Genomic DNA, 26,032 nt, shown 5'->3' on the forward strand with positions numbered 1-26,032 from the left:
GGGGGGGGGGGGGACCCGGGAACACCACCAAAGGAGGAGGGGCCTTTGTCTCTCTCTTCTGCACGTGCTGCATCCAGGGCGCCTCCGGGAAGCCGGTGAGTCTCTTCTCCTCTTGCATAGGATCTATTGGGGAGAAGAGGGGGGTCCTCGGGATGCAGGGGGGGTCCAGTTGCTGGAAGGAAGCGCAGGGGGAGAGAGGGGCTCTTGCGCCCCAGTCCTGCTGGTGTTCTGATATTTGGGGTACCAAATGTGAGCCCCTTGAATTGGGCCAGGAAAAGTGGCCATCCAAGCAGCTGTTTGAGAGGGGAATTAGATGTGTTCTCTAGGTTGTGGGGCTTCAGTGAGGGGGGGGGGCCCATGGATGCCCCCTGGAGCTCCTTGGAGAAAAGGGGGAGATAGAAAGACAAGGAAGCAAGAGAGGGAGCCCGGCCACCTTTGCATTTGGGCAGCTCCGCCTAGAGGGCACTGCCTTGGCCTCATGGGGTCCAGAGCGTGGAGGACCCTGGCCTGGTCCTCTCTCTCAGAGCTGGAAAGGGATCCTGCTAGTCACCTGAGCCCCCAGTGAGTGTGTTGGATCCAGGAGAAGCCCCAGACATCGCTGGCTGTGTGGAGGTCAAGCTACGTCACAGTATTATTATGATTATTCATTACCTGTCCTCCTCCATAAGGTCCCAGAGCAGCTGCCAACATTAAAACTCAATATTGCACTTGCTTCTTAGTGCTGTCCTTTGGTCCGGCCCACATGAACTTTGGCCTCGCCCATTTGGCCCTCAAGGGCTTGGCCAGATCAGGATCTGACCCTCAGAACAGAGAAAAGGGGATCCCACCCCAGCAGTCTGTCTGGAGGAAGTTGGAGATGCAGAGTGCTAGAAAACGAGACAGAAGCAGAAAAGAAGAGTGCCCTGAAATGGGGGTGGGAGGGAGAGCAACTCTTGAGGAGCCCCACTCTGGCCTAGTGCCCACATTCCACTCGGAACAAATGAAGCATTGTTCTGGCTTCATTCCTGGGCTGAAAACACTGAGAGGCAGGAGCCACCAGGCTCATTTGTCTGACAGAAACCCCTTCATTTGCCTCCACTTCTGGCCTGGTCACTTTCCCCCTAGGAGGGCGAGATAGTTTCTTCTTCTCCTTCCTTCTTCCTTTCCTTCTTCAAGAAAGCTCAGAGTCTGGCCTGTGGTGCAGTCCAGCCCTGGTTCCTCATCCACACTTGCTCAGGGGACCTTCTCCTTCTTCTGACCATGTACCAATTTCCTAAAAGCAATGTGTTTGCTTTGCAGTATTTGGCAGCACCTCTAAATCAGACAGGCAGAACTTGGTCAAAGAAAAGATGGATTTCTTCCTAAAGATGGATGAGGAAGACTCAGCTGGCCCTGGAGCAGGAAGAGGCCATGCTATGGAAACTGGGAGCAGTGAGGGATTCTGGGAAAGCTCAGGGCAGAAGATCCTGGGAGAGGAGGACACCCTTCGCTCAGAGGTGCAGAGCCAGCAGTTCGGGCAGTCCTGTCACCAGGAGGCTGAAGGACCACGAAAGGTTTGCAGCCAACTCTACCACTTTGACCATCAATGGCTGAAGCCAGAAAGGCACACGAAAGCTGAGATGCTGGACCTGGTGATCTTGGAGCAGTTCCTGGCTGTCCTTCCAGCGGAGATGGAGAGCTGGGTGAGGGAATGCGGAGCAGAGACCAGTTCCCAGGCCGTGGCCCTGGCCGAAGGTTTCCTCCTGAGTCAGGCGGAGGAGAGGAAGCAGGTGAGAGAGACTTTCCTCTGGATGCTCCCAAGGGGCTCCAAACAGGAGGGAGAAGATCCCTAAATCCCATCCTTTTTGGGGGGAATGTCATTGGATACCCCTCAAGTTTTTGCCCCAGCCATTCCTTTTCAAACCCTTCGCCACATTCTCTATTACAAATTCTTGTTGCTCTTTCAGGAAAGGGATCTGTTGGCAGAAAAGGGACCAGATTCCTCTGAGGCAGAGAGGACTTCGTTGGACACCAGAGAGAGGCCGCTGGGTAAGGAGAAAGGAAGTTTTCTTCTTTTGATTCCATTCGGTTGATTCTGAAACTAATCTGTGGGTTCTGTCAGTGTTTTGGGGATGACACTTGGGGCCAAGAGGCCAAAGAAGATCAGATATATTTTAGCATAACTAAATTATGAAATGGGGGCAAACTCCCAAATGCACCTCTGAGGGAAGCATCCTGCACTCCTGTCTCCCCACTTTCCTTTGTCTCTCGCAGGTGAAAGAAGGATGCCGGCAAGACCTCCTCCTGCATCTCTTCATCCTGGTGGAGGGGAAGCAGCGGCTGAGGAACCGGATCAGGTGAGGGGAAGGAGCCTTGGGGGGAAAGAGGCTGAGGGGGGGGAGACAGGGCGTTTCTGGGGACAAATGAACCCCCTCTTGACTTCTGTCAAAGCTGCCCTTAACAAAGGCTGAAAATGCCATTAATGAAGGTTTATGTGCAGAGGATACTGAGTAGCCCCTTCACCTTAACTCTGAATATCGCTAGTATTATTCATTATAAATTGTCTTTGGGACATCTGGAGAGTCTTCCCATCCCAGAACAACACACAGGGAGAGGAGAAAGGGATTCTTCCATTTGGCAAACAGACATATTGATCTGAATAAAACAACGTGGAGTTTATTAAAATAAGCACCAGTAATCCAAATGTGCAGCAGACCAATCCAGTTAAAACAGCCCAGGCAGGAAGCAAAAGAGCAACGTGCAGGAAATAATCTTCATGCTGCCTAAGAGAAGGATATTTTTCTTTCAGAGCTCAGTTTCTTTTGAAGATGTCGCTGTTCGTTTCACGGCTGAGGAGTGGGCATTGCTGGATCCTGCCCAGAGAGCTCTGCATAAGGAAGTCATGGAGGAGACTTGGAGGACCATGATCTCTCTGGGTAAAGTTCCCTCTTGGGTCATCATATCTGTTTTCGAATTCAGTAGATATTTCTCTGGGACAAACCTCCCATATTTGGATGGATCCCAACGTTGCCACCTAGAGCACCTGGGATTCTCACCCCCACAGCTCACCTTGGATGGAGGGCTGGGGACTGTTTGGTCTGTGAATATTGTTCCTCCCCTTCTGCCTTTTTGCACAGGGATCAGGATGTGGATAGACTTTCTGCATGTTTTGAACCAATCAGTTGTTCCATATCCAGTTCTAACTGTAGCTTCTGGCTTAGGAACAGCTTCTTTCTTTCTTTCTTTCTTTCTTTCTTTCTTTCTTCCCTTCATACAGTGTAAAGCTGTGGACTTTTCTTCATCTACTGCTGACTCAGGTTTTTCCCCAACACATTGTGTCCATTCTCTCACCTGCAGTCTCTCTCAAACCTCTCCAGCCATTCTGCACATTTCATCTCTTAGCTGCTGGTTATGGCACATCAAAAATCTAAAGGCATTCTGTGTTATTTTTGCTATAATTTACTAATTATGATTTATTAGTTTTTCTTCCCTTGACCGTCTCTGCTTCTCTGCACTTATAAAAAGTTACCGTCGGTTTTCGGTCCGTTCTGCATAGGAAAAACAAACAGAGAAAGGATATTTATCGACAGTGTAGTTTTGAAGTTAAAGGCAAAGTCTCAGAACTATATATTCATTTTAATCTTTTGAAATCACCAGTAGTTAGTTTTGAGCTTTTTTGAGATATTTTCCAGACCCGTTTAGAATTCTGTCATTACCCAGCAGTTTAATTCTCCCCTGGACGCTAGGTAATTGGTAGACAGAGAATCCAATTCATATTCATATATACCTCTCGCCTTGCAGATGGAGTTGGTTCGATGACTGAGCCAAATAATTTCATCCCTGAAAAGAATAGGCTTTGTGAATCTGAATTTCCCATAAATATGTCAGCAAAGGCAGTGAACTCTGCTGTAAGACTTCCCATCTAACTCCTTTCAGATCTTCCCTTATCACAAATGTTCATTTGCATTATTCAAAAACTGGGATCTCCATTTCTTTCTTAGGCTCTGATCTGTTCCTCTCTTCATTGCAGATGGTGATGAATTAGAAATTAAGAACAAGGGACAACACGACAAAATCCTCACAGTGGAGAAGCCATATCAAGATTTGGAGTGTGGGGAGAACTTCAGTCAGAGCTCCCATGCCACTTCCCATCAAAGAAATCCTATTGGGAAGAAACCCTTTCAGTGTTCGCAATGTGGAAAGAGCTTCAATCACAGCTCACATTTCAAAGACCATCAAAGAATTCATTCCGGGGAGAAACCATATAAGTGCTTGAAGTGTGGGAAGTCTTTTCCTACAAGCAAATGCTTCCGTCGACATCAGAGTATTCACAGTGGAGAGAAACCATATCAGTGCATGGAATGTGGAAAGAGCTTCTCCAGGAAAGATAGTCTCACTTCCCATCAAAGAATTCATACAGGGGAGAAACCATTTCAGTGCTTGGAATGCACAAAGTGCTTTACTACACAAAAATTATTTCATCAACATCAGAGAATTCACACTGGGGAGAAACCATTTCAATGCCAAGAGTGTGGAAAGAGCTTCAGATGGAGAGCCTATTTCACTTCTCATCAAAGAATTCATACAGGGGAGAAACTATTTCAGTGCCTGGAATGTGAGAAGTTCTTTACTACAAGAAGAGACTTGCAGCAACATGAGAGAATTCACAGTGGGGAGAAACCATATCAGTGCTTAGAGTGTGGGAAGAGCTTCAGGCGGAACGACCATCTCACTTCCCATCAAATGATTCATACAGGGGAGAAACCATTTCAGTGTCTGGAATGTGGGAAGAACTTCAATCGGAACTCATTTCTCACTTCCCATCAAAGAATTCATACAGGGGAGAAACCATATAAGTGCTTGGAATGTGGGGAGTCTTTTCCTACAAGCAAATACTTCCGTCGACATCAGAGTATTCACAGCGGAGAGAAACCGTACCAGTGCATGGAATGTGGAAAGACTTTCTTCAGGAAAGATAGTCTCACTTCTCACCTCAGAATTCATACAGGGGAGAAGCCGTATCAGTGCCTGGAATGTGAGAAGTGCTTTACTACAAGAAGAGACTTGCAACAACATAAGAGAATTCACACTGGGGAGAAACCATATCAGTGCTTGGAGTGTGGGAAGAGCTTCAGTCAGAGGGCCAATCTTATGTCCCATCAAAGGGTTCATACGGGGGAGAAACCATATCAGTGCGTGGAATGTGGGAAGAGCTTCAGTCGGAGCTCAAGTCTCACTTCCCATACTAGAATTCACAGTGGGGAGAAACCATATCAGTGCTTGGAATGCAAGAAGAGGTTTACTACAAGCACACACTTCCGTCGACATCAGAAAATTCACACTGGGGAGAAACCATTTCAATGCCAAGAGTGTGGAAAGAGCTTCAGTCGCAGGTCTCATCTCACTTTCCACCAAAGAATTCATACAAAGGAGAATCCCGAGTAGTGCTTGGAATGTGGAAATAGCTTCACCTGGAATAAATATTTCACGTCCCATGAAGCATCTGGTGGGGGCTGGGGCCATTTCATCCATCTCAAGGCCTCCACCTGCACTCTCAAAGCATCCCCACCCACCCAGTTTGTATGTGACTAGAGGTGGGTGTGACCTCACCTGCCCAGGTAACAAAGAGCAGGACTGGTCAGCCACCTCTCTCTCTCTCTCTCTCTCTGACTACTTTCATCAAAGAAGCAACATCTGCTCAGCCTAAGATGCCCTCTTGGCTTGCAGCCAAGATAGGACAAAGGGACTGTCTCCTTATGGGATAGTTTCCAAGTGTACATTACTTTTCTAAGCTATGTCTGCCTTCTGGGTTCCAATTGTGAACAGAATGTGAGTGAGTAAACTCTTTTTATACTTTTACAGAAGACTGTGTCGTGTCTTATCTTTTATGAGGGACTAAAGGGGACATTACAAATGAAACTTATGATAGAGGCTTTAGCGAGCCTGAGGAAATGCATCCACTGTTAGCTTAAAAAGGGGAATTTTACTCAGCTAAATTGTGGAATTTGTTAACACAAGTTGGAAAGGATGTAATCAAACTATATATCCTCTCCTGCATCCCTGAACATTCCCACACTAACTACCAGCTGGTTGCTCATCTCCCTTTCCTGGGCAAGGTTTTGGAGCGGGTGGTTGCGGACCAGATCCAGGGGCTCTTGGAGGAATTTCCTACATCCATTTCAATCAGGGTTTAGGTCCAGTTTTGGCCCAGAAACTGTTTTGGTGGCCCTGGATGATGACTTCTCTCAAGAGAGAGAGACAGGGGAACATGTCCCTGTTAATTCCCCTCAACCTCTCAGCAGCTTTCGATACCTTCTGGAGCGGCTGTCCAAATTAGGGGTGGGTCATTCCCAGAGGGGGATGCTGGCAAATGCTTTTCAGACCTTGGCCCCAAGGAGTTGGCTATGCAGGAGGCTGTGATAGCCATCAACTAGGATGAGAGACATTCATGGAGGGGAGGGATATGGCTGGCCCCTTCTAGCCAGGCTGGTTCTGCTCTGCCTTCCCAGCTGGAGGCAGCCATGGAGGGGAGAAGAGGGCTCTTGTCTGAGGACCTCTCTTGTGGGTTTGCCATAATGGGCATCTGGCTGGCCACTGTGAGGGCAGGAGGCGGGGCCTGTGGGGTGGATCCAGCGGCTGCCGGACTCTTCCGAGTTTAGTGTGGATTTGAAGCTCCTCCTCTCTTGCCTCAAGATAAATATAAAGGAAGGAGGGGCGGTGTGTGTGAATGGAGAGAACTTCTCCCCGCTTCTCTCCTCATCCTAGAGGTGCGGGGAGGGTCATAAATCGAAGGGCACTCTAAGGGACGCCAAGATGTGGGAGATGACCCCCGAGGGCTGAAGCCCAGGGCTGGGCTGGCTCCCTCTGCCACCCCTCCACTTGGCACACACATGCGCGCCCTCTGCCGAGAGGGCAGGACCAGTGGGCTTCTGCTCGACCAGAGCCGCTTCTTTTCTGGCCAAGCCTCCCTCTCCACACAAACACATTTTCCGCGTGTCCGGGGGCGCGCGCTCTTCCCGCATCCTCCTCCTCCTCCTCCTCCTCCAGTTCCCTTTCCGTCCAGCCAGGCTCCGATGCTCCGATTGATGCAATCTTTCTAGCCGATTTTGCGCCCCCCAACCCGGCAGGGGCCCACCTTGCTCGCCATCAGGCGAATGGAGGCAGGGAGGGAAGAGGGGGTCCTGGTCAGGGGGGAGGAAGGGGAAAGGACGGAGGGCGCAGGGCGAAATAAAGGCAGGAAGCCCCGCGGGAGAGGGCGGCGGAGCCCGAGGGGGACGCTGCGCCTGAGTCCCCGCAGCGCGGAACTGGACGCACCAGAACCGCCGCCTCCCCCCCCCCCGCCAGCTGCACCACACTGTGAACTCATGTTGAATTTGTGGTCCAGCAAGACCCCTCGATCTTTTTCACATGCACTGCTATGTCCCCCATCCTATATTTGTGCATCTGGTTCTTCCTGCCTAAGTGCAGAATCTGACCTTTGTCCCTATGGACATTCATTTTGTCCGCTTGCCCCAGTTCTCCAATCTGTAATGGTCATCCTGAATCCCGATTCTGTCTTCTGTGCCATTAGCTGCCCCTCCCAGTTTGGTGTCATCTGCAGACTGGATGAGCATCCCCTCAACTCCTCCATCCAAGTCGTTTATGGACAGACTGAGCAACAACAGGCCCCGGACAGAGCCCTGCAGCCCCCCTGGTCACCCATCTATGGCGCAAATTCATGGGGGGTGCAGTCGCCTCTCCTCATGAAGGATGTTTAAGGAGTTGGAAAAGGTTCAGAAAAGGGCTGCCAAAATGATCAAGGCAGACTTTGCTATGAAGAAAAGTTGCAGCCTCTGGGGCTCTTTAGAGCAGTGGTTCCCAGTTAGCTAATTACTGAGCCCCCCCCCCTAATTTTCAAAAGCCAATCCTGGCCTAGAGAAAATGGATGGAGAGTTGCATCTCCTGGCAGTGGAACTCAAAGACATCCAAGGAATCGGGATGTTGGAAGATTCAGGACAGATAACATTAAGCTCTTCTTCACGCAAGGCAGAGTTCACCTGCGGAACTCCCCGGCACAGGACACCAGAGGGAGAAGGAGGGGGAAGCTGGGGGCGCTGGCTTGCCAAGGGTTAAAAGGGATTGAACTAGATTCCTAGAGAGGAGATTAAGTCAAGCGGGGGGGGGGGGGATGGGGGGGAGAAACTCCCGAGCCCAAACCCCTCCCTCTCCCGCCTGCCTAAAAGGGAGGAGGGGCCTTTGTCTCTCTCTTCTGCACGTGCTGCATCCAGGGCGCCTCCGGGAAGCCGGTGAGTCTCTTCTCCTCTTGCATAGGATCTATTGGGGAGAAGAGGGGGGTCCCCGGGATGCAGGGGGGTCCAGTTGCTGGAAGGAAGCGCAGGGGGAGAGAGGGGCTCTTGCGCCCCAGTCCTGCTGGTGTTCTGATATTTGGGGTACCAAATGTGAGCCCCTTGATTTGGGCCAGGAAAACTGGCCATCCAAGCAGCTGTTTGAGAGGGGAATTAGATGTGTTCTCTAGGTTGTGGGGCTTCAGTGAGGAGGGGGGGGCCCATGGATGCCCCCTGGAGCTCCTTGGAGAAAAGGGGGAGATAGAAAGACAAGGAAGCAAGAGAGGGAGCCCGGCCACCTTTGCATTTGGGCAGCTCTGCCTAGAGGGCACTGCCTTGGCCTCATGGGGTCCAGAGCGTGGAGGACCCTGGCCTGGTCCTCTCTCTCAGAGCTGGAAAGGGATCCTGCTAGTCACTGAGGCCACCTAGAATCATAGAATCCTAGAGTTGGAAGAGACCACAAGGGCCATCGAGTCCAACCCCCTGCCAAGCAGGAAACACCATCAGAGCACTCCTGACATATGGTTGTCAAGCCTCTGCTTAAAGACCTCCAAAGCAGGAGACTCCACCACACTCCTTGGCAGCAAATTCCACTGTCAAACAGCTCTTACTGTCAGGAAGTTCTTCCTAATGTTTAGGTGGAATCTTCTTTCTTGCAGTTTGGATCCATTACTCCGTGTCCGCTTCTCTGGAGCAGCAGAAAACAACCTTTCTCCCTCCTCTATGTGACATCCTTTTCTATATTTGAACATGGCTATCATATCACCCCTTAACCTCCTCTTCTCCAGGCTAAACATGCCCAGCTCCCTTAGCCGTTCCTCATAAGGCATCGTTTCCAGGCCTTTGACCATTTTGGTTGCCCTCCTCTGGACACGTTCCAGTTTGTCAGTGTCCTTCTTGAACTGTGGTGCCCAGAACTGGACACAGTACTCCAGGTGAGGTCTGACCAGAGCAGAATACAGTGGCACTCTGACTTCCCTTGATCTAGATGCTATACTCCTATTGATGCAGCCCAGAATTGCATTGGCTTTCTTAGCTGCCGCGTCGCACTGTTGGCTCATGTCAAGTTTGTGGTCAACCAAGACTCCTAGATCCTTTTCACATGTACTGCTCTCCACCACCATTAATAAGTTCAAGTTTATTATTAGATTTGTGAGGTCCATGCCTTTACACAAAATACCATAAAACATTATTAAAAGATAAACAATAAAATTATAAGAATAAGCTAAAATTCATGCCATGCTGTCCCAGCAAGGAAACTACCCAAAAAACCTCGCCATTCAGGAAAGAAGATACAGCAACAGGTTAGGAGAGCAATGGGAGGGACCTCACCATTTCCTCCAGGAACCATACCCTAGTTTTCATAGCCTTCACCACAAAGACCACTACCACGTGAGAAATCCGTGGATCAGCGTCCACCAGTAAAACCTTTACTTGGTCCTCAGAGTTGGCTATTGATTTGGGAATAGTTTGTAACATCGTATCCCTGAAGGCCGAGTAGATGGGACAATACAACATGTAATGTGTGAGATCCTCTTTGGTTCTCATATGACAAGGACATATACGCTGCTCTACTGGGATTTTTGCATATCTGCCTGACAAATAGGCCGTAGGAATGGTTTGAAAACAGGCCATGGTGAAAGCTCTCCGAAGGGTGGGATTGGTGATATTCGCCAAATAATTGGCGCAGGTTTTGACTGTTTTCAGTCGGGGAAACCAGTGGGAGGACCCTGGGTTCTGTATTTTTGTAATATCTAACAGAGCGTCTCTCTCCAGGATCCATTCCCGAACTTTGTCCGGGCTCCACAGTTTGAGAATATTAAACTCCGGTAGGGTGTATCTAACCAGGATCTCAGATAGGTTTTGACGCCAAGTGGTGTTCTTTTGAAGAGATACAAAGGCTTGTTTGGCCAATAAGGTGTTTGAAGTGTTTGCACGGTTGATGTAAAATCGTAGGAATCTTAAGTGGGCCCTGGCAGACACAGAGGGTAATCCAACTTCCACCCTCAAGAAAGCTGCTGGTGTTCCTTGAGGAAGGCCTAGAATCCTCTTGAGGTAATAATTTTGCAAAATTTCAAGCGTTTCCAACAGCCTCTGGTTCCACCCCCAGAGTTCTATCCCATATAACATTTGGGGAATAGCTTTCCCAACAAAAGCTCTTAATGCCGGGATCACCAATTGTCCTCCCCGGGTATGGAAGAAACTAAGCAGGACACCAATTGTTCTTCGTGTTAGGATGGTTACAGCCTTAAAGTGGGCTAGCCAACTAGATGTAGCCTGAAATGTAACACCCAGATATTTAAAAAAGGGGCACTGTTCAATCACATGTTCGTCTAAAGACCATCTAAAGGTGTGGCGAGCTCTAGTAAACACCACAATTTTTGTTTTGTCATAGTTTATCTTTAGTGAGTTATGGGAGCAGTAGGCTGCGATCCCCTCCAGCATGCTGCGTAAGCCTCTTCGGGTGAGTGCCATTAAAGCCATGTCATCGGCGTATAGCAATATATTGAAACGTTTACCTTCAATGGCTGGAGCCGATGACTTGTACTTTGCCATGTACTGAACAATATCGTTTATATAAAAGTTAAAAAGAAATGGGGCTAGCAGGCATCCCTGTTTGACCCCTTTCCCCAACGGCAGTGGGTCTGTAAGAGTTCCCAATGGCCCAGTTCTGATTTTGACGGTAGTATCTGTGTGTAACTCTCTGAGAATTTTTAAAAGTCGTCTATCAATATCCGTTTCATATAATTTTTTCCATAGTCTATCTCTACGGATTGAGTCAAAGGCAGATGTCAAGTCAATGAAGGCCACAAAGAGTCTGCTCTTATACGCTTTTGCATATTTAGCTACCAGGGTCTGTAGTACCATACAGTGACCTATCGTATTGTGGCCCTTTCTAAATCCTGCCTCTTCCTGGTTGAACAGGTTAGAATGGTCCGCCCAGTCTACCAACTTGTTTAATAAGTACCGGGTATAAAGTTTGTATGCGATGTCCAGAAGGCTTACAGGGCGGTAGTTTGCTGGATCTTGAATATCTCCCTTCTTGTAGATAGGGGCTACCACACTTAGTTTCCAGTTTGCTGGGATTTTACATGTGTTGTTTATTGCCGTAAAAAGTTTGGCCAAAAAGATGGCCCACCATTGGGTATTTGATTTAAATACCTCAGGGGGGATCGTATCCTCACCAGGAGCTTTGCCATTTTTTAATGTTTTAATTAGCTGTAGGCACTCTGATTCCGTAACAGGATCCCAACTAGCTAGATGAACATTCTTCAATGGGAGGGACGGACTCGAATTAGCAATATTTGAGGGTGTGTATAGCTGGAAAAAGTGTTGAAACCACACATTGGATGGAATACTGTTGTTTACAATTTTTCCTTTGGATGAGACTCCCTGTGCTACTATTGCCCAAAATTTTCTATCGTCTCGCGATTTAATCGCCTTATCAAGTGCCTCCCATTGTTCTTTCCTATAAAGGGATTTCTTGAGTTTTAAGGTGTTTTTATAGTAAGAGCGCCATCTGTGGAAGTTTACCATAGGTGACAGAGTCCTCTCCTGTTTTACCTTGTTTTGTTGTTTCCTAAGCAAGGATCTTAGCTTCCGGCAGTCTTTGTCAAAAAAAGACCCCTGATTTGTTATGTTGTTTGGGAGGCCTGGTGTTTGTAAGTAATGGGAAAAGAGACTCTGAGACCCGCTGATATAGTGAAAAAGGATCAGAGTTAGGTAAAAGGCACTGGTCTCTCAGAACCAATAAATCTGGAGAGTGCAGGTGTTGTTTAATTTTAAGCTCCAGCTCGCTGTTCCATTTACGCCTGCGTGGGGCCGGTGCTTGAGGAGGGACTGCACAATGTAGTTGTTGTAATTCCCCTGATTCGAGGGGAATTAGTGAGATTGCTCTAGGAAGATGGTCGCTCTCAGTTCTGTTAAAAGTACTGAGACCCTGTGCCCTCTCCAAAATTGTTGGAGAGACCAGGATATGGTCAATCACACTTGCACCACGAGGGCCGATAAAAGAAAAGAAACCTCCTGACCTATCCATGTAAGTACCATGCAGGTTGTACAAATTATGCTTAAAGGCAATCTCCAGTAATGTATTACCTGCCTTATTCAGGACCTTATCATCAGAACTCCAAGGGATAAACCAGTCCGCCTCTGGTAAAAACTGGGTTTTGGAGCCATACGAATTGATGTCGCTGCCTATCCTAGCATTAAAGTCACCTGCCAGCCGGATGTTCCAGTCAGGAAATTCTATTTTGGCCTTCTCCAAGCATGACTCCAAATCTTCCCAGATTTGTATTGTCTGAGAGGAAGTACACACGGGGGGAATATAAACGTTGAAACATAGAAAATCTCCTCCTGTGTTATTGGAGATAAGTAAAATCTGAAAATTGTTGCTCTTCATCCACTGCAGTTGTCGCACCCTGTACCCTTGCTCTATAGGGATAAAAGTGACCAAACCGCCGCTAGGTCGGCCACGGTTATTTAGTTTTTTCGCGGGGGTAGCAAAAGCCACATAGCCCTGTAAGTAAGGGAGATGAGAGTCTAGGCACCAGGTCTCTTGTAAACAAATAATCTGGAATTTTGAGAGGAAATCCAGAAAATCAGCATCGCCCTGCTTAGACAGCCAGCCCGCCACATTCCACGACAAGATGTGGAAATATGGTGGTGAGGGGAACAAAGGTAGACTCCTCCGTTTGTTCTTTAGTATGATGGAATGAATGTTTTTGTAGAGGTGGAGTGAGCTGTTAAAATCATTTGTGGTAGGTGCTAACCTAGTAAGTTTTGTTTCCCTGGCACAGTGTCCCCTCGCTGTGTCTGTCTTTCAATCCTCCACCTGGATGTCATCTAAGGATCCTGAGGCGTCCACAAAGATTGCACCGTTCCTACTCATCGGCATGGCAAGATCTACCTGGTGTGTTGTTGTTTGAGGTATTAAGGGTTGTGTGGGAGAACCCACTTCTTCGGGGGACAGGAACCGGCACTGCGTCTAGTCTTCTTTGGATAAGGGCTTTGTTGTGTTAGTAGCAAAGTTAAATTCCAAAGGAGCAGAAAAGCCTTGGGGGAGTAAGGATTTTTTGATGGTTTGTAACCTAGCTATTAACGCATCCTGGGACTGATGAATCTGCTCAAGGGAGGCTAGAAAGAACTGCTCCTTTTCGTTTAAGATATCTTTTTTGGGTTCGTTGGAAGGGAGTAAAATTTTTTGGAGCTTAGCCTTCTGTTTGGAAATTTTGACTGCCTCCGGTTGGACTTGTTTGTAGTTTTCAGAAGCCGTTTCCAATTCTGTGCGCAGACTAGTAGGCTTACGTGTTCCTAAGAGGGATGGTGGAACGCCGGACTCTTCGAATAGGCGGGTCACCAACAGGCCAGCCCTCTGGAGCCTGTCCCTCTTGTCTAAGATTTGTTTAGTTACCGACCAATCCTTAAAGGTCACCACAACTCTGTTTTGGGCCTTATCAAAAGGAAGAAATTTCACGCTGACAATGTTTTCTGCTGGAATAATGCCCCTGATGACTAAGTCAATTTTCTTAAGTATATAAATTCTCTGTTGTGCAGGCGTGGAAAGGCCTCCATGCTTGAAAAGAGGGAGGAGGACTAGTTTATGTTTAATTAAAATTAAGCTCTGGCTCTTTCGTACTCCCTTCTGGGGAGTTTCTTGCTTTGGGTCTGGAGTTCTCTTTAGTTTTCCACTAGAGGGCAGCGATTGTTTTACTAGCCTTGGAGGGCTAGCCACCTGATGTTTATTTAAAATGTTTGGGCTGTGGCTCTTGTTTGGCGTTGTTATGCTGGGGTTATTTGTGCTTGAGTTCTCCAGAATCTTGAATAACTTTGAGAAATTCATTTTCCCAGTCCGAGAGGGCAGCTTAGCCTTTCGACCCATTTTCACATTCTTCAGCTTCTTCTTGTGCATTGAACTCTTTCCCTTTAAGGAAGGTTTCCTAGTGGCCAATACTTTTCCTTGGGCTAGTTTGGCTCTGCTTGTTTTCCTTTCTTTGATGTTGGGCTGGGTTTTATTTCCATTTGGCTTGTTGCTGGCTTCTTTGTGAAAGTGGCAGTCCTCTTTCCTCCTGATTAGTTCAATCAGGGAGGTGAGCAAACCCAAACATTCTGAAAGAAAGTTTTTAATTGTCCCCAGTTCTTTAATTAGCTGAGTTTGATGTTCTTCCAACAGATCTTTGTACAGCCCTGTCATTATGTAATTGTAGCTGCCCAGGTCTAGATGTCGAACTCTTGTGTCGTTTGGCCACTCCTCCACCTCAGTCGGGGCAGGAGACCCCCCCTTTCCTCTAAGCATAGATTGAGGAGTGGATTCTTTTGACTTGGTTTCTGGGTTTCCCAGTTGAGGCTCCTGTTCCGGTCGGGCCTTAAGGGCTGTATTTTCTAAAGTTGCCTGTTTTAACTCAGTTGCCAGGTCGACTCCTTTTCCTCCTCCCCCCTCTGCTTCCATGCCCCTTCCGAACGAAGTACGGTCGACAGACCATTCGTGCGGATGCAGGCTCTCTGTGTTTTTTATTTCCTCTACTTTTGGTTTAAAATAATATGAAATTTTTGCCTGCTTTTTCTTTGGGGCAGGGGGTTCAACAGCTTGTGGTTGAGCTAGAGGAATCCCCAGTTCTTTATAGTTCTGTCTTGTGAGTACCATTTGAGTTATCTTCTCTAGCCGTGTGCTATGGCCTTATTCAAAAGGAGCTCAGAGGTTGTAATTAGCCTCAGATAGCCTCAAAATAGCACTCAAATAGCCTCAAAATAGCACTGGATGGTCTTGGAAAGTTTGAATGGCTTCCACGGGATTAAAGGGCAGATAAAAAAAGCTCAGGAGAGGAGAGAGGGGAGGTTTGAAAATACCTCCTGGTAGCTCCCGGATTCTTTATCAGGCTAAGCTTTGATTTTTTCTGAGTGTCTTTCTGTATTATTGTTATTATTCTGTAAAAAGCTCCTACTCACTCTGTTGAGGCTCACAGGAGACTTACTGCCGGCGCCATCTTCCGATTCTGCCCATGTACTGCTCTCAAGCCAGGTGTCACCCATCTTGTATTTGTGCCTCTCATTTTTTTTGCCCAAGTGCAATACTTTACATTTCTCTTGTTTGTTTTGGCCCAGTTCTCTAATCTGTCAAGGTCGTTTTGAAGTGTGATCCTGTCCTCTGGGGTGTTAGCCACCCCTCCCAGTTTGGTGTCATCTGCAAATTTGATCAGGATGCCCTTGAGTCCATCATCCAAGTCGTTGATAAAGATGTTGAATAAGACCGGGCCCAAGACAGAACCCTGTGGCACCCCACTAGTCACTCTTCTCCAGGATGAAGAGGAACCATTGATGAGCACCCTTTGGGTTCGGTCAGTCAGCCAGTTACAAATCCACTGAGTGGTAGCATAGTCAAGACCGCATTTTACCAGCTTCTTTACAAGAATATCATGGGGCACCTTGTCAAATGCCTTGCTGAAATCAAGGTAGGCTACATCCACTGCGTTCCCTTCATCTACCAGGCTTGTAATTCTGTCAAAAAACGAGATCAGGTTAGTCTGACATGACTTATTTTTCAGAAATCCATGCTGACTATTGGTGATCACAGCATTCCTTTCTAGGTGCTCACAGACTGTTTGCTTAATGATCTGCTCCAGAATCTTCCCTGGTATTGATGTCAGACTGACTGGGCGGTAATTATTTGGGTCCTCTCTTTTCCCCTTTTTGAAAATAGGGACAACATTTGCCCTCCTCCAGTCTGCCGGGACTTCGCCTGTTCTCCAGGAATTCTCAAAGATGACTGCCAGTGGTTCTGAGATCACATCTGCCAGTTCTTTTAATACTCTTGGATGCAGTTCATCTGGCCCTGGAGACTTGAATACATCTAGACTAGCCAAGTATTCTTGTACTATCTCCTTAGTTATTCTGGGCTGTGTTTCCTCTGCTGAATCCTTTGCTCCAAATTCTTCAGGTCGGGCATTGTTTTCTTTATCGGAGAAGACTGAGGCAAAGAAGGCATTGAGGAGTTCAGCCCTTTCTGTGTCCCCTGTTTGCATTTCACCATCTTCTCCTGAGTGACCCCACTGTTTCTTTGTTCTTCCTTTTGCTACGAACATACCCATAAAAGCCTTTTTTGTTGCTTTTAACCTCTCTAGCAAGCCTGAGTTCATTCTGTGCTTTAGCTTTTCTGACTTTGTGTCTACACGTGCTGGCTATTTGTTTGAATTCCTCTTTGGTGGTTTCCCCCCTTTTCCATTTTTTGTACACATCCTTTTTTAATCTTAACTCAGTTAAAAGTTCTTTAGATAGCCACCCTGGCTTCTTTAGGCACCTTCCATGTTTCCGTGTCATTGGTATTGCCTGAAGTTGTGCTTTTACTATCTCCCTCTTAACAAACTCCCAGCCATCGTGAACTCCCTTTCCTTTTAGTATTACTGTCCATGGGATCTCACCCAGCACTTCCCTAAGTTTTATGAAGTCGGCTTTCTTAAAGTCAAGAAATTGAGTCCTAGTATGCTTGGCTGCTCCTTTCCGCTGTATAGTAAACTTCGGAAGAGCATGATCACTCGCGCCTAATGATCCTTCCACTTCTACCCCACTAACCAGGTCATCAACATTGGTTAGGACCAGATCTAAAATGGCTGTTCCTCTTGTTGCTTCTCCCACTTTCTGGACAATGAAGTTGTCTGCAAGGCCAGTGAGGAATCTGTTTGACCTTATGCTCTTGGCTGAGTTTGACATCCAACAAATATCCGGGTAATTGAAGTCCCCCATTACTACTATCTCCCTTCGTTTTGCATGCTTGGCCATCTGTTCCAGGAAGGCATCATCTATGTCCTCCGTTTGGCTTGGGGATCTATAGTAAACTCCCACAATGAGGTCTCTGTTATTCTTCTCTCCCTTAATTTTGACCCAAATGCTCTCACTTTGGCTTTGAGGTTCTAAATCTTGGATCTCTTCACAGGTATACACACCCCTGACATATAATGCCACTCCTCCTCCTTTCTTGTCTGGTCTGTTTCTCTGAAATAGATTGTATCCCTCCATTATTACATTCCAATCGTGGGACTTATCCCACCAGGTTTCAGTGATGCCTATTATGTCATATTTAGTTTGCTGTACCAAGAGCTCAAGCTCATCTTGTTTATTTCCCATGCTTTGCGCCTGAGCCCCCAGTGAGTATGTTGGATCCAGGAGAATCATAGAATCATAGAATCATAGAATCATAGAGTTGGAAGAGACCACAAGGGCCATCGAGTCCAACCCCCTGCCAAGCAGGAAACACCATCAGAGCACTCCTGACATATGGTTGTCAAGCCTCTGCTTAAAGACCTCCAAAGAAGGAGACTCCACCACACTCCTTGGCAGCAAATTCCACTGTCGAACAGCTCTTACTGTCAGGAAGTTCTTCCTAATGTTTAGGTGGAATCTTCTTTCTTGTAGTTTGGATCCATTGCTCCGTGTCCGCTTCTCTGGAGCAGCAGAAAACAACCTTTCTCCCTCCTCTATGTGACATCCTTTTATATATTTGAACATGGCTATCATATCACCCCTTAACCTCCTCTTCTCCAGGCTAAACATGCCCAGCTCCCTTAGCCGTTCCTCATAAGGCATCGTTTCCAGGCCTTTGACCATTTTGGTTGCCCTCCTCTGGACACGTTCCAGTTTGTCAATGTCCTTCTTGAACTGTGGTGCCCAGAACTGGACACAGTACTCCAGGTGAGGTCTGACCAGAGCAGAATACAGTGGCACTATTACTTCCCTTGATCTAGATGCGATACTCCTATTGATGCAGCCCAGAATTGCATTGGCTTTTTTAGCTGCCGCGTCACACTGTTGGCTCATGTCAAGTTTGTGGTCAACCAAGACTCCTAGATCCTTTTCACATGTAGTGCTCTCAAGCCAGGTGTCACCCATCTTGTATTTGTGCCTCTCATTTTTTTTGCCCAAGTGCAATACTTTACATTTCTCCCTGTTAAAATTCATCTTGTTTGTTTTGGCCCAGTTCTCTAATCTGTCAAGGTCGTTTTGAAGTGTGTTCCTGTCCTCTGGGGTGTTAGCCACCCCTCCCAGTTTGGTGTCATCTGCAAATTTGATCAGGATGCCCTTGAGTCCATCATCCAAGTCATTGATAAAGATGTTGAATAAGACCGGGCCCAAGACAGAACCCTGTGGCACCCCACTAGTCACTCTTCTCCAGGATGAAGAGGAACCATTGATGAGCACCCTTTGGGTTCGGTCAGTCAGCCAGTTACAAATCCACTGAGTGGTAGCATAGTCAAGACCGCATTTTACCAGCTTCTTTACAAGAATATCATGGGGCACCTTGTCGAATGCCTTGCTGAAATCAAGGTAGGCTACATCCACTGCGTTCCCTTCATCTACCAGGCTTGTAATTCTGTCAAAAAACGAGATCAGGTTAGTCTGACATGACTTATTTTTCAGAAATCCATGCTGACTATTGGTGATCACAGCATTCCTTTCCAGGTGCTCACAGACTGTTTGCTTAATGATCTGCTCCAGAATCTTCCCTGGTATTGATGTCAGACTGACTGGGCGGTAATTATTTGGGTCCTCTCTTTTCCCCTTTTTGAAAATAGGGACAACATTTGCCCTCCTCCAGTCTGCCGGGACTTCGCCTGTTCTCCAGGAATTCTCAAAGATGACTGCCAGTGGTTCTGAAATCACATCTGCCAGTTCTTTTAATACTCTTGGATGCAGTTCATCTGGCCCTGGAGACTTGAATACATCTAGACTAGCCAAGTATTCTTGTACTATCTCCTTAGTTATTCTGGGCTGTGTTTCCTCTGCTGAATCATTTGCTCCAAATTCTTCAGGTCGGGCATTGTTTTCTTTATCGGAGAAGACTGAGGCAAAGAAGGCATTGAGGAGTTCAGCCCTTTCTGTGTCCCCTGTTTGCAGACAGAGCTGGCTGTGGGGGGGCTAAGCTACGTCACAGTATTATTATGATTATTCATTACCTGCCCTTCTCCATAAGGTCACAGAGCAGCTGCCAACATTAAAACACAAGATTAAAACTCAATATTGCACTTGCTTCTTAGTGCTGTCCTTTGGTCTGGCCCACATGAACTTTGGCCTCACCCATTTGGCCCTCAAGGGCTTGGCCAGATCAGGATCTGGCCCTCAGAACAGAGAAAAAGGGATCCCACCCCAGGAGTCTGTCTGGTGATGTGGAGATGCAAAGTGCTGATTTCATTCTTGGACTGAAAACACTGAGAGGCAGGCTGATTCATCTCACAGAAACCCCTTCATTTGCCTCCACTTTTGGCCTGGTCACTTTCCCCCTAGGAGGGCGAGAGAATTTCTTCTTCTCCTTCCTTTTTTTCTTACAGAAAGCTCAGAGTCTGGCCTGGGGTGCAGTCCAGCCCTGGTTCCTAGCAAGACTCATCCACACTTGCTCAGGGGACCTTCTTCTTCTGCTGACCGTGTGCCAATTTCATAACAGAACAATATATTTCCTTTGCAGTATTTGCCAGCACCTCTAAATCAGACAGGCAGAACTTGGCCAAGGAAAAACTGGATTCCCTCCTAAAGATGGAAGAGGAAGACTCAGCTGGCCCTGAAGCAGAAAGAGGCCATGGCATTGACACTGGGAGCAGTGGGGGATTCTGGGAAAGCTCTGGGCAGAAGATCCTGGGAGAGGAGGACACCCTTTGCTCAGAGGCGCAGAGCCAGCAGTTCAGGCAGTTCTGCTACCAAGAGGCCGAAGGACCCCGTGAGGTTTGCAGCCAACTCTACCAGCTTTGCCACCAGTGGCTGAAGCCAGAAAGGCACACGAAAGCGGAGATGCTGGACCTGGTGATCTTGGAGCAGTTCCTGGCTGTCCTTCCAGCGGAGATGGAGAGCTGGGTGAGGGAATGCGGAGCAGAGACCAGTTCCCAGGCAGTGGCCCTGGCCGAAGGTTTCCTCCTGAGTCAGGCGGAGGAGAGGAAGCAGGTGAGAGAGACTTTCCTCTGGATGCTCCCAAGGGGCTCCAAACAGGAGGGAGCAGATCACTAAATCCCATCCTTTTTGGGGGGAATGTCATTGGATACCCCTCAAGTTTTTGCCCCAGCCATTCCTTTTCTAACCCATCTCCACATTCTCTATTACAAATTCTTGTTGCTCTTTCAGGAAAGGGATCTTTCTGCAGAAATGGGACCAGATTCCTCTGAGGCAGAGAGGACTTCGTTGGACACCAGAGAGAGGCCGCTGGGTAAGGAGAAGGGAAGTTTTTCTTCTTTTCATTCCATTCTGTTGATTCTGAAACTAATCTTTTGGGAGAAGCCACTTGGGGCCAAGAACCCAAAGGAGATGAGATATATTTGAACATAACTAAAATATGAAACGGGGACAAAGGTCAGAAAGCACCTCTGAGAGAAGCATCCTGCACTCCTGTCTCCCCACTTCCCTTTGTCTCTCGCAGGTGACAGAAGGATGCCGGCAAGACCTCCTCCTGCATCTCTTCATCCTGGTGGAGGGGAAGCAGCGGCTGAGGAACCGGATCAGGTGGGGGGAAGGAGCCTTGCGGGGAAAGGGGCTTGGGGGGGGAGACAGGGCATTTCTGGGGGCAAATGAACCCCCTCTTGACTTCTGTCAAAGCAGCCCTTAACAAAGGCTGAAAATGCCATTAATGAAGGTTTAGGCACTGAGGATAAAGAGTAACCCCTTCACCTTAACTCTGAATGTCGCTAATATTATTCCTTATAAATTGTCTTTGGGGCATCTGGAGAGTCTTTCCATCCCAGAGCAACACACAGGGAGAGGAGAAAGGGATTCTTCCATTTGGCAAACTGAAAAGCTTGCACAGAGAGAATGATCTGAATAAAACAATGTGAAGTTCCACCCATTTTCACTAAGATTCATATCCATCATTAAAATACAGTGGTACCTTGGGTTAAGAACTTATTTCGTTAATAACCCGAGGTACTGTTTCTGGGTTAGCGGAGTCTGTAACCTGAAGCGTCTGTAATCTGAAGCATCTGTAACCCCAGGTACCACCGTACACTATGAAAGAACTCCTTTAAAGCATTAAAATAAGCACCAGTAATCCAAATGTGCAGCAGACCAATCCAGTTAAAACAGCCCAGGCAGGAAGCAAAAGAGCAACGTGCAGGAAATAATCTTTATGCTGCCTAAGAGAAGGATATTTTTCTTTCAGAGCTCAGTTTCTTTTGAAGATGTCGCTGTTTGTTTCACGGCTGAGGAGTTGGCGTTGCTGGATCCTGCCCAGAGAGCTCTGCATAAGGAAGTCATGGAGGAGACTTGGAGGACCATGATCTCTCTGGGTAAAGTTCCCTCTTGGGTCATCATATCTGTTTTGGAATTCAGTAGATATTTCTCTGGGACAAACCTCCCACATTTGGATGGATCCCAACGTTGCCACCTAGAGCACCTGGGATTCTCACTCCCACAGCTCACCTTGCCTGGGGGGCTGGGGACTGTTTGGTCTGTGAATATTGTTCCTCCCCTTCTGCCTTTTTGCACAGGGATCAGGATGTGGATAGACTTTCTGCATGTTTTGAACCAATCAGTTGTTCCATATCCAGTTCTAACTGTAGCTTCTGGCTTAGGAACAGCTTCTTTCTTTCTTTCTTTCTTTCTTTCTTCCCTTCATACAGTGTAAAGCTGTGGACTTTTCTTCATCTACTGCTGACTCAGGTTTTTCCCCAACAGATTGTGTCCATTCTCTCACCTGCAGTCTCTCTCAAACCTCTCCAGCCATTCTGCACATTTCATCTCTTAGCTGCTGGTTATGACATATCAAAAGGCATTCATTGCAATTTTTGTTATAATTTACTAATTATGATCTATTAGTTCTGCTCCCTTGACTGTCTCTGCTTCTCTGCACTTATAAATAGTTACCGTCGGTTTTCAGTCCGTTTCACATAGAAAAAAGAAACAGAGAATGGAGATTTACGAACAGTGTATCTTTGAAGCTAAAGGCAAAGTTTCAGAACTTTATATTCATTTTAATCTTTTGAAATGACCAGTACTTAGTTTTGAGCTGTTTTGAGATATTTTCCAGACCCATTTAGAATTCTGTCATTACCCAGCAGTTTAATTCTCCCCTGGACGCTAGGTAATTGGTAGATAGAGAATCCAATTCATATTCAAATAGACTTCTGACCTTGCAGGTGGAGTTGGTTTGATGATTGAGCCAAATAAATTTCATCCCAAACAAGAACAGGCTTTTTGAATCTGAATTTCCCATAAATATTTCTTTCTTAGGCTCTGATTTGTTCCTCTCTTCATTGCAGTTGATGATGAATCAGAAATTAAGAACAAGAGACAACACAACAAAATCCACACAGTGGAGAAGCCATATTCTATTGGGAAGAAACCCTATCCGTGTTTGGAATGTGGAAAGAGCTTCAGTGACAGCAGCAATCTCGCTTCCCATCAAAGAATTCATACAGGGGAGAAACCCTTTCAGTGCTTGGAATGTGGAAAGAGCTTCAATCACAGTTCACATCTCAAAGCCCATAAAAGAATTCATACGGGGGAGAAGCCATATCAGTGCTTGGAATGTGGGAAGAGCTTCAGTCAGAGCAGCCCTCTCACTTCTCATTTAAGAATTCATACAGGGGAGAAACCATATCAATGTTTGGAGTGTGGAAAGCGCTTCAGTCGGAAGAATAGTCTTACTTCCCATCAAAGAATTCATACAGGCGAGAAACCATATCAGTGCTTGGAATGTGAGAAGTGCTTTACTACGAGAGGTGACTTTCATCAGCATAAGAGAATTCACAGTGGGGAGAAACCATATCAGTGCTTGGAATGTGGGAAGAGCTTCAGTCAGAGGGCCAATCTTACGTCCCATCAAAGAATTCATACAGGGGAGAAACCATATCAGTGCTTGGAATGTGGGAAGAGCTTCAGTCGCAGCTCTTATCTCACTTCCCATCGAATAATTCATACATGGGAGAAACCGTATCAGTGCTTGGAATGTGGAAAATTCTTCACTACAAGCAGATACTTCCGTCTACATCAGAGGATCCACAGTGGTGAAAAACCATATCAGTGCTTGGAATGTGGGAAGTTCTTCACTACAAGCAGATACTTCCGTCGACATTGGAGTATTCACAGCGGAGAGAAACCATACCAGTGTGTGGAATGTGGAAAGAGCTTTTCCAGGAAGGACAGTCTTACTTCTCATCAAAGAATTCATACAGGGGAGAAGCCGTATCAGTGCCTGGAATGTGAGAAGTGCTTTACTACAAGAAGAGACTTGCAACAACATAAGAGAATTCACACTGGGGAGAAACCATATCAGTGCTTGGAGTGTGGGAAGAGCTTCAGCCAGAGGGCCAACCTCCGTTCCCATCAAAGGGTTCATACGGGGGAGAAACCATATCAGTGCGTGGAATGTGGGAAGAGCTTCAGTCGGAGCTCAAGTCTCACTTCCCATACTAGAATTCACAGTGGGGAGAAACCATATCAGTGCTTGGAATGCAAGAAGAGGTTTACTACAAGCACACACTTCCGTCGACATCAGAAAATTCACACTGGGGAGAAACCATTTCAATGCCAAGAGTGTGGAAAGAGCTTCAGTCGCAGGTCTCATCTCACTTTCCACCAAAGAATTCATACAAAGGAGAATCCCGAATAGTGCTTGGAATGTGGAAAGAGCTTCACCTGGAATAAATATTTCACGTCCCATGAAGCATCTGGTGGGGGCTGGGGCCATTTCATCCATCTCAAGGCCTCCACCTGCACTCTCAAAGCATCCCCACCCACCCAGTTTGTATGTGACTAGAGGTGGGTGTGACCTCACCTGCCCAGGTAACAAAGAGCAGGACTGGTCAGCCACCTCTCTCTCTCTCTCTCTCTGACTACTTTCATCAAAGAAGCAACATCTGCTCAGCCTAAGATGCCCTCTTGGCTTGCAGCCAAGATAGGACAAAGGGACTGTCTCCTTATGGGATACTTTTCTAAGCTAAGTCTGCCTTCTGGGTTCCAATTGTGAACAGAATGTGAGTGAGTAAACTCTTTTTATACTTTTACAGAAGACTGTGTCGTGTCTTATCTTTTATGAGGGACTAAAGGGGACATTACAAATGAAACTTATGATAGAGGCTTTAGCGAGCCTGAGGAAATGCATCCACTGTTAGCTTAAAAAGGGGAATTTTACTCAGCTAAATTGTGGAATTTGTTAACACAAGTTGGAAAGGATGTAATCAAACTATATATCCTCTCCTGCATCCCTGAACATTCCCACACTAACTACCAGCTGGTTGCTCATCTCCCTTTCCTGGGCAAGGTTTTGGAGCGGGTGGTTGCGGACCAGATCCAGGGGCTCTTGGAGGAATTTCCTACATCCATTTCAATCAGGGTTTAGGTCCAGTTTTGGCCCAGAAACTGTTTTGGTGGCCCTGGATGATGACTTCTCTCAAGAGAGAGAGACAGGGGAACATGTCCCTGTTAATTCCCCTCAACCTCTCAGCAGCTTTCGATACCTTCTGGAGCGGCTGTCCAAATTAGGGGTGGGTCATTCCCAGAGGGGGATGCTGGCAAATGCTTTTCAGACCTTGGCCCCAAGGAGTTGGCTATGCAGGAGGCCGTGATAGCCATCAACTAGGATGAGAGACATTCATGGAGGGGAGGGATATGGCTGGCCCCTTCTAGCCAGGCTGGTTCTGCTCTGCCTTCCCAGCTGGAGGCAGCCATGCTTCTGAACCTCAGTTGCTGGAAACCCCAGGAGGGGAGAAGAGGGCTCTTGTCTGAGGACCTCTCTTGTGGGTTTGCCATAATGGGCACCTGGCTGGCCACTGTGAGGGCAGGAGGCGGGGCCTGTGGGGTGGATCCAGCGGCTGCCGGACTCTTCCGATTTCTTCACATTGGAGTTTAGTGTGGATTTGATGCTCCTCCTCTCTTGCCTCAAGATAAATATAAAGGAAGGAGGGGTGGTGTGTGTGAATGGAGAGAACTTCTCCCCGCTTCTCTCCTCATCCTAGAGGTGCGGGGAGGGTCATAAATCGAAGGGCACTCTAAGGGACGCCAAGATGTGGGAGATGACCCCCGAGGGCTGAAGCCCAGGGCTGGGCTGGCTCCCTCTGCCCCCCGTCCACTTGGCACACACATGCGCGCCCTCTGCCGAGAGGGCAGGACCAGTGGGCTTCTGCTCGACCAGAGCCGCTTCTTTTCTGGCCAAGCCTCCCTCTCCACACAAACACATTTTCCGCGTGTCCGGGGGCGCGCGCTCTTCCCGCATCCTCCTCCTCCTCCAGTTCCCTTTCCGTCCAGCCAGGCTCCGATGCTCCGATGGATGCAATATTTCTAGCCGATTTTGCGCCCCCCCAACCCGGCAGGGGCCCACCTCGCCACCCCCCAGCCGCGGCCCTGCCTACTCATCTGGGCGCAGGCACCTTGCTCGCCATCAGGCGAATGGAGGCAGGGAGGGAAGAGGGGGTCCTGGTCAGTGGGGAAGAAGGGGAAAGGACGGAGGGCGCAGGGCGAAATAAAGGCAGGAAGCCCCGCGGGAGAAGGCGGCGGAGCCCGAGGGGGATGCTGCGCCTGAGTCCCCGCAGCGCGGAACTGGACGCACCAGAACCGCCGCCTCCCCCCCCCCCGCGCCAGCTGCACCACACTGTGAACTCATGTTGAATTTGTGGTCCAGCAAGACCCCTCGATCTTTTTCACATGCACTGCTATGTCCCCCGTTCTATATTTGCGCATCTGGTTCTTCCTGCCTAAGTGCAGAATCTGACCTTTGTCCCTATGGACATTCATTTTGTCCGCTTGCCCCCAGTTCTCCAATCTGTAATGGTCATCCTGAATCCCGATTC

The 26,032-nt window shown here is 47.7% G+C and overlaps 1 protein-coding gene and 1 pseudogene across 1 annotated transcript; both read left to right on the top strand.

The window, feature by feature from the left end:
• The first annotated feature begins 22 nt into the window (after positions 1–22).
• Positions 23–24,145, top strand: LOC128400491 (zinc finger protein 420-like; annotated as a pseudogene).
• Positions 8,151–21,526, top strand: LOC128400486 (zinc finger and SCAN domain-containing protein 31-like). Its single transcript, XM_053362700.1, has 4 exons — positions 8,151–8,243; positions 19,732–20,201; positions 20,379–20,460; positions 21,406–21,526. The coding sequence occupies exons 2-4, from the start codon at positions 19,800–19,802 to the stop codon at positions 21,420–21,422; spliced, it is 501 nt and encodes a 166-aa protein (XP_053218675.1). The 5' UTR covers positions 8,151–8,243; positions 19,732–19,799; the 3' UTR covers positions 21,423–21,526.
• Positions 24,146–26,032: the final 1,887 nt, after the last annotated feature.

Source organism: Podarcis raffonei, chromosome 13 (genome assembly GCF_027172205.1).
Source record: "Podarcis raffonei isolate rPodRaf1 chromosome 13, rPodRaf1.pri, whole genome shotgun sequence".
Classification (NCBI taxonomy): Eukaryota; Metazoa; Chordata; class Lepidosauria; order Squamata; family Lacertidae; genus Podarcis; species Podarcis raffonei.

Excerpts from the sequence above, each read along its gene's own strand:
- LOC128400486 (XM_053362700.1), top strand. The coding sequence starts at position 19,800 with ATGGAAGAGGAAGACTCAGCTGGCCCTGAAGCAGAAAGAGGCCATGGC. Across the intron at positions 20,202-20,378 it reads AGGCGGAGGAGAGGAAGCAG|GAAAGGGATCTTTCTGCAGA; the intron begins GTGAGAGAGACT and ends TTGCTCTTTCAG.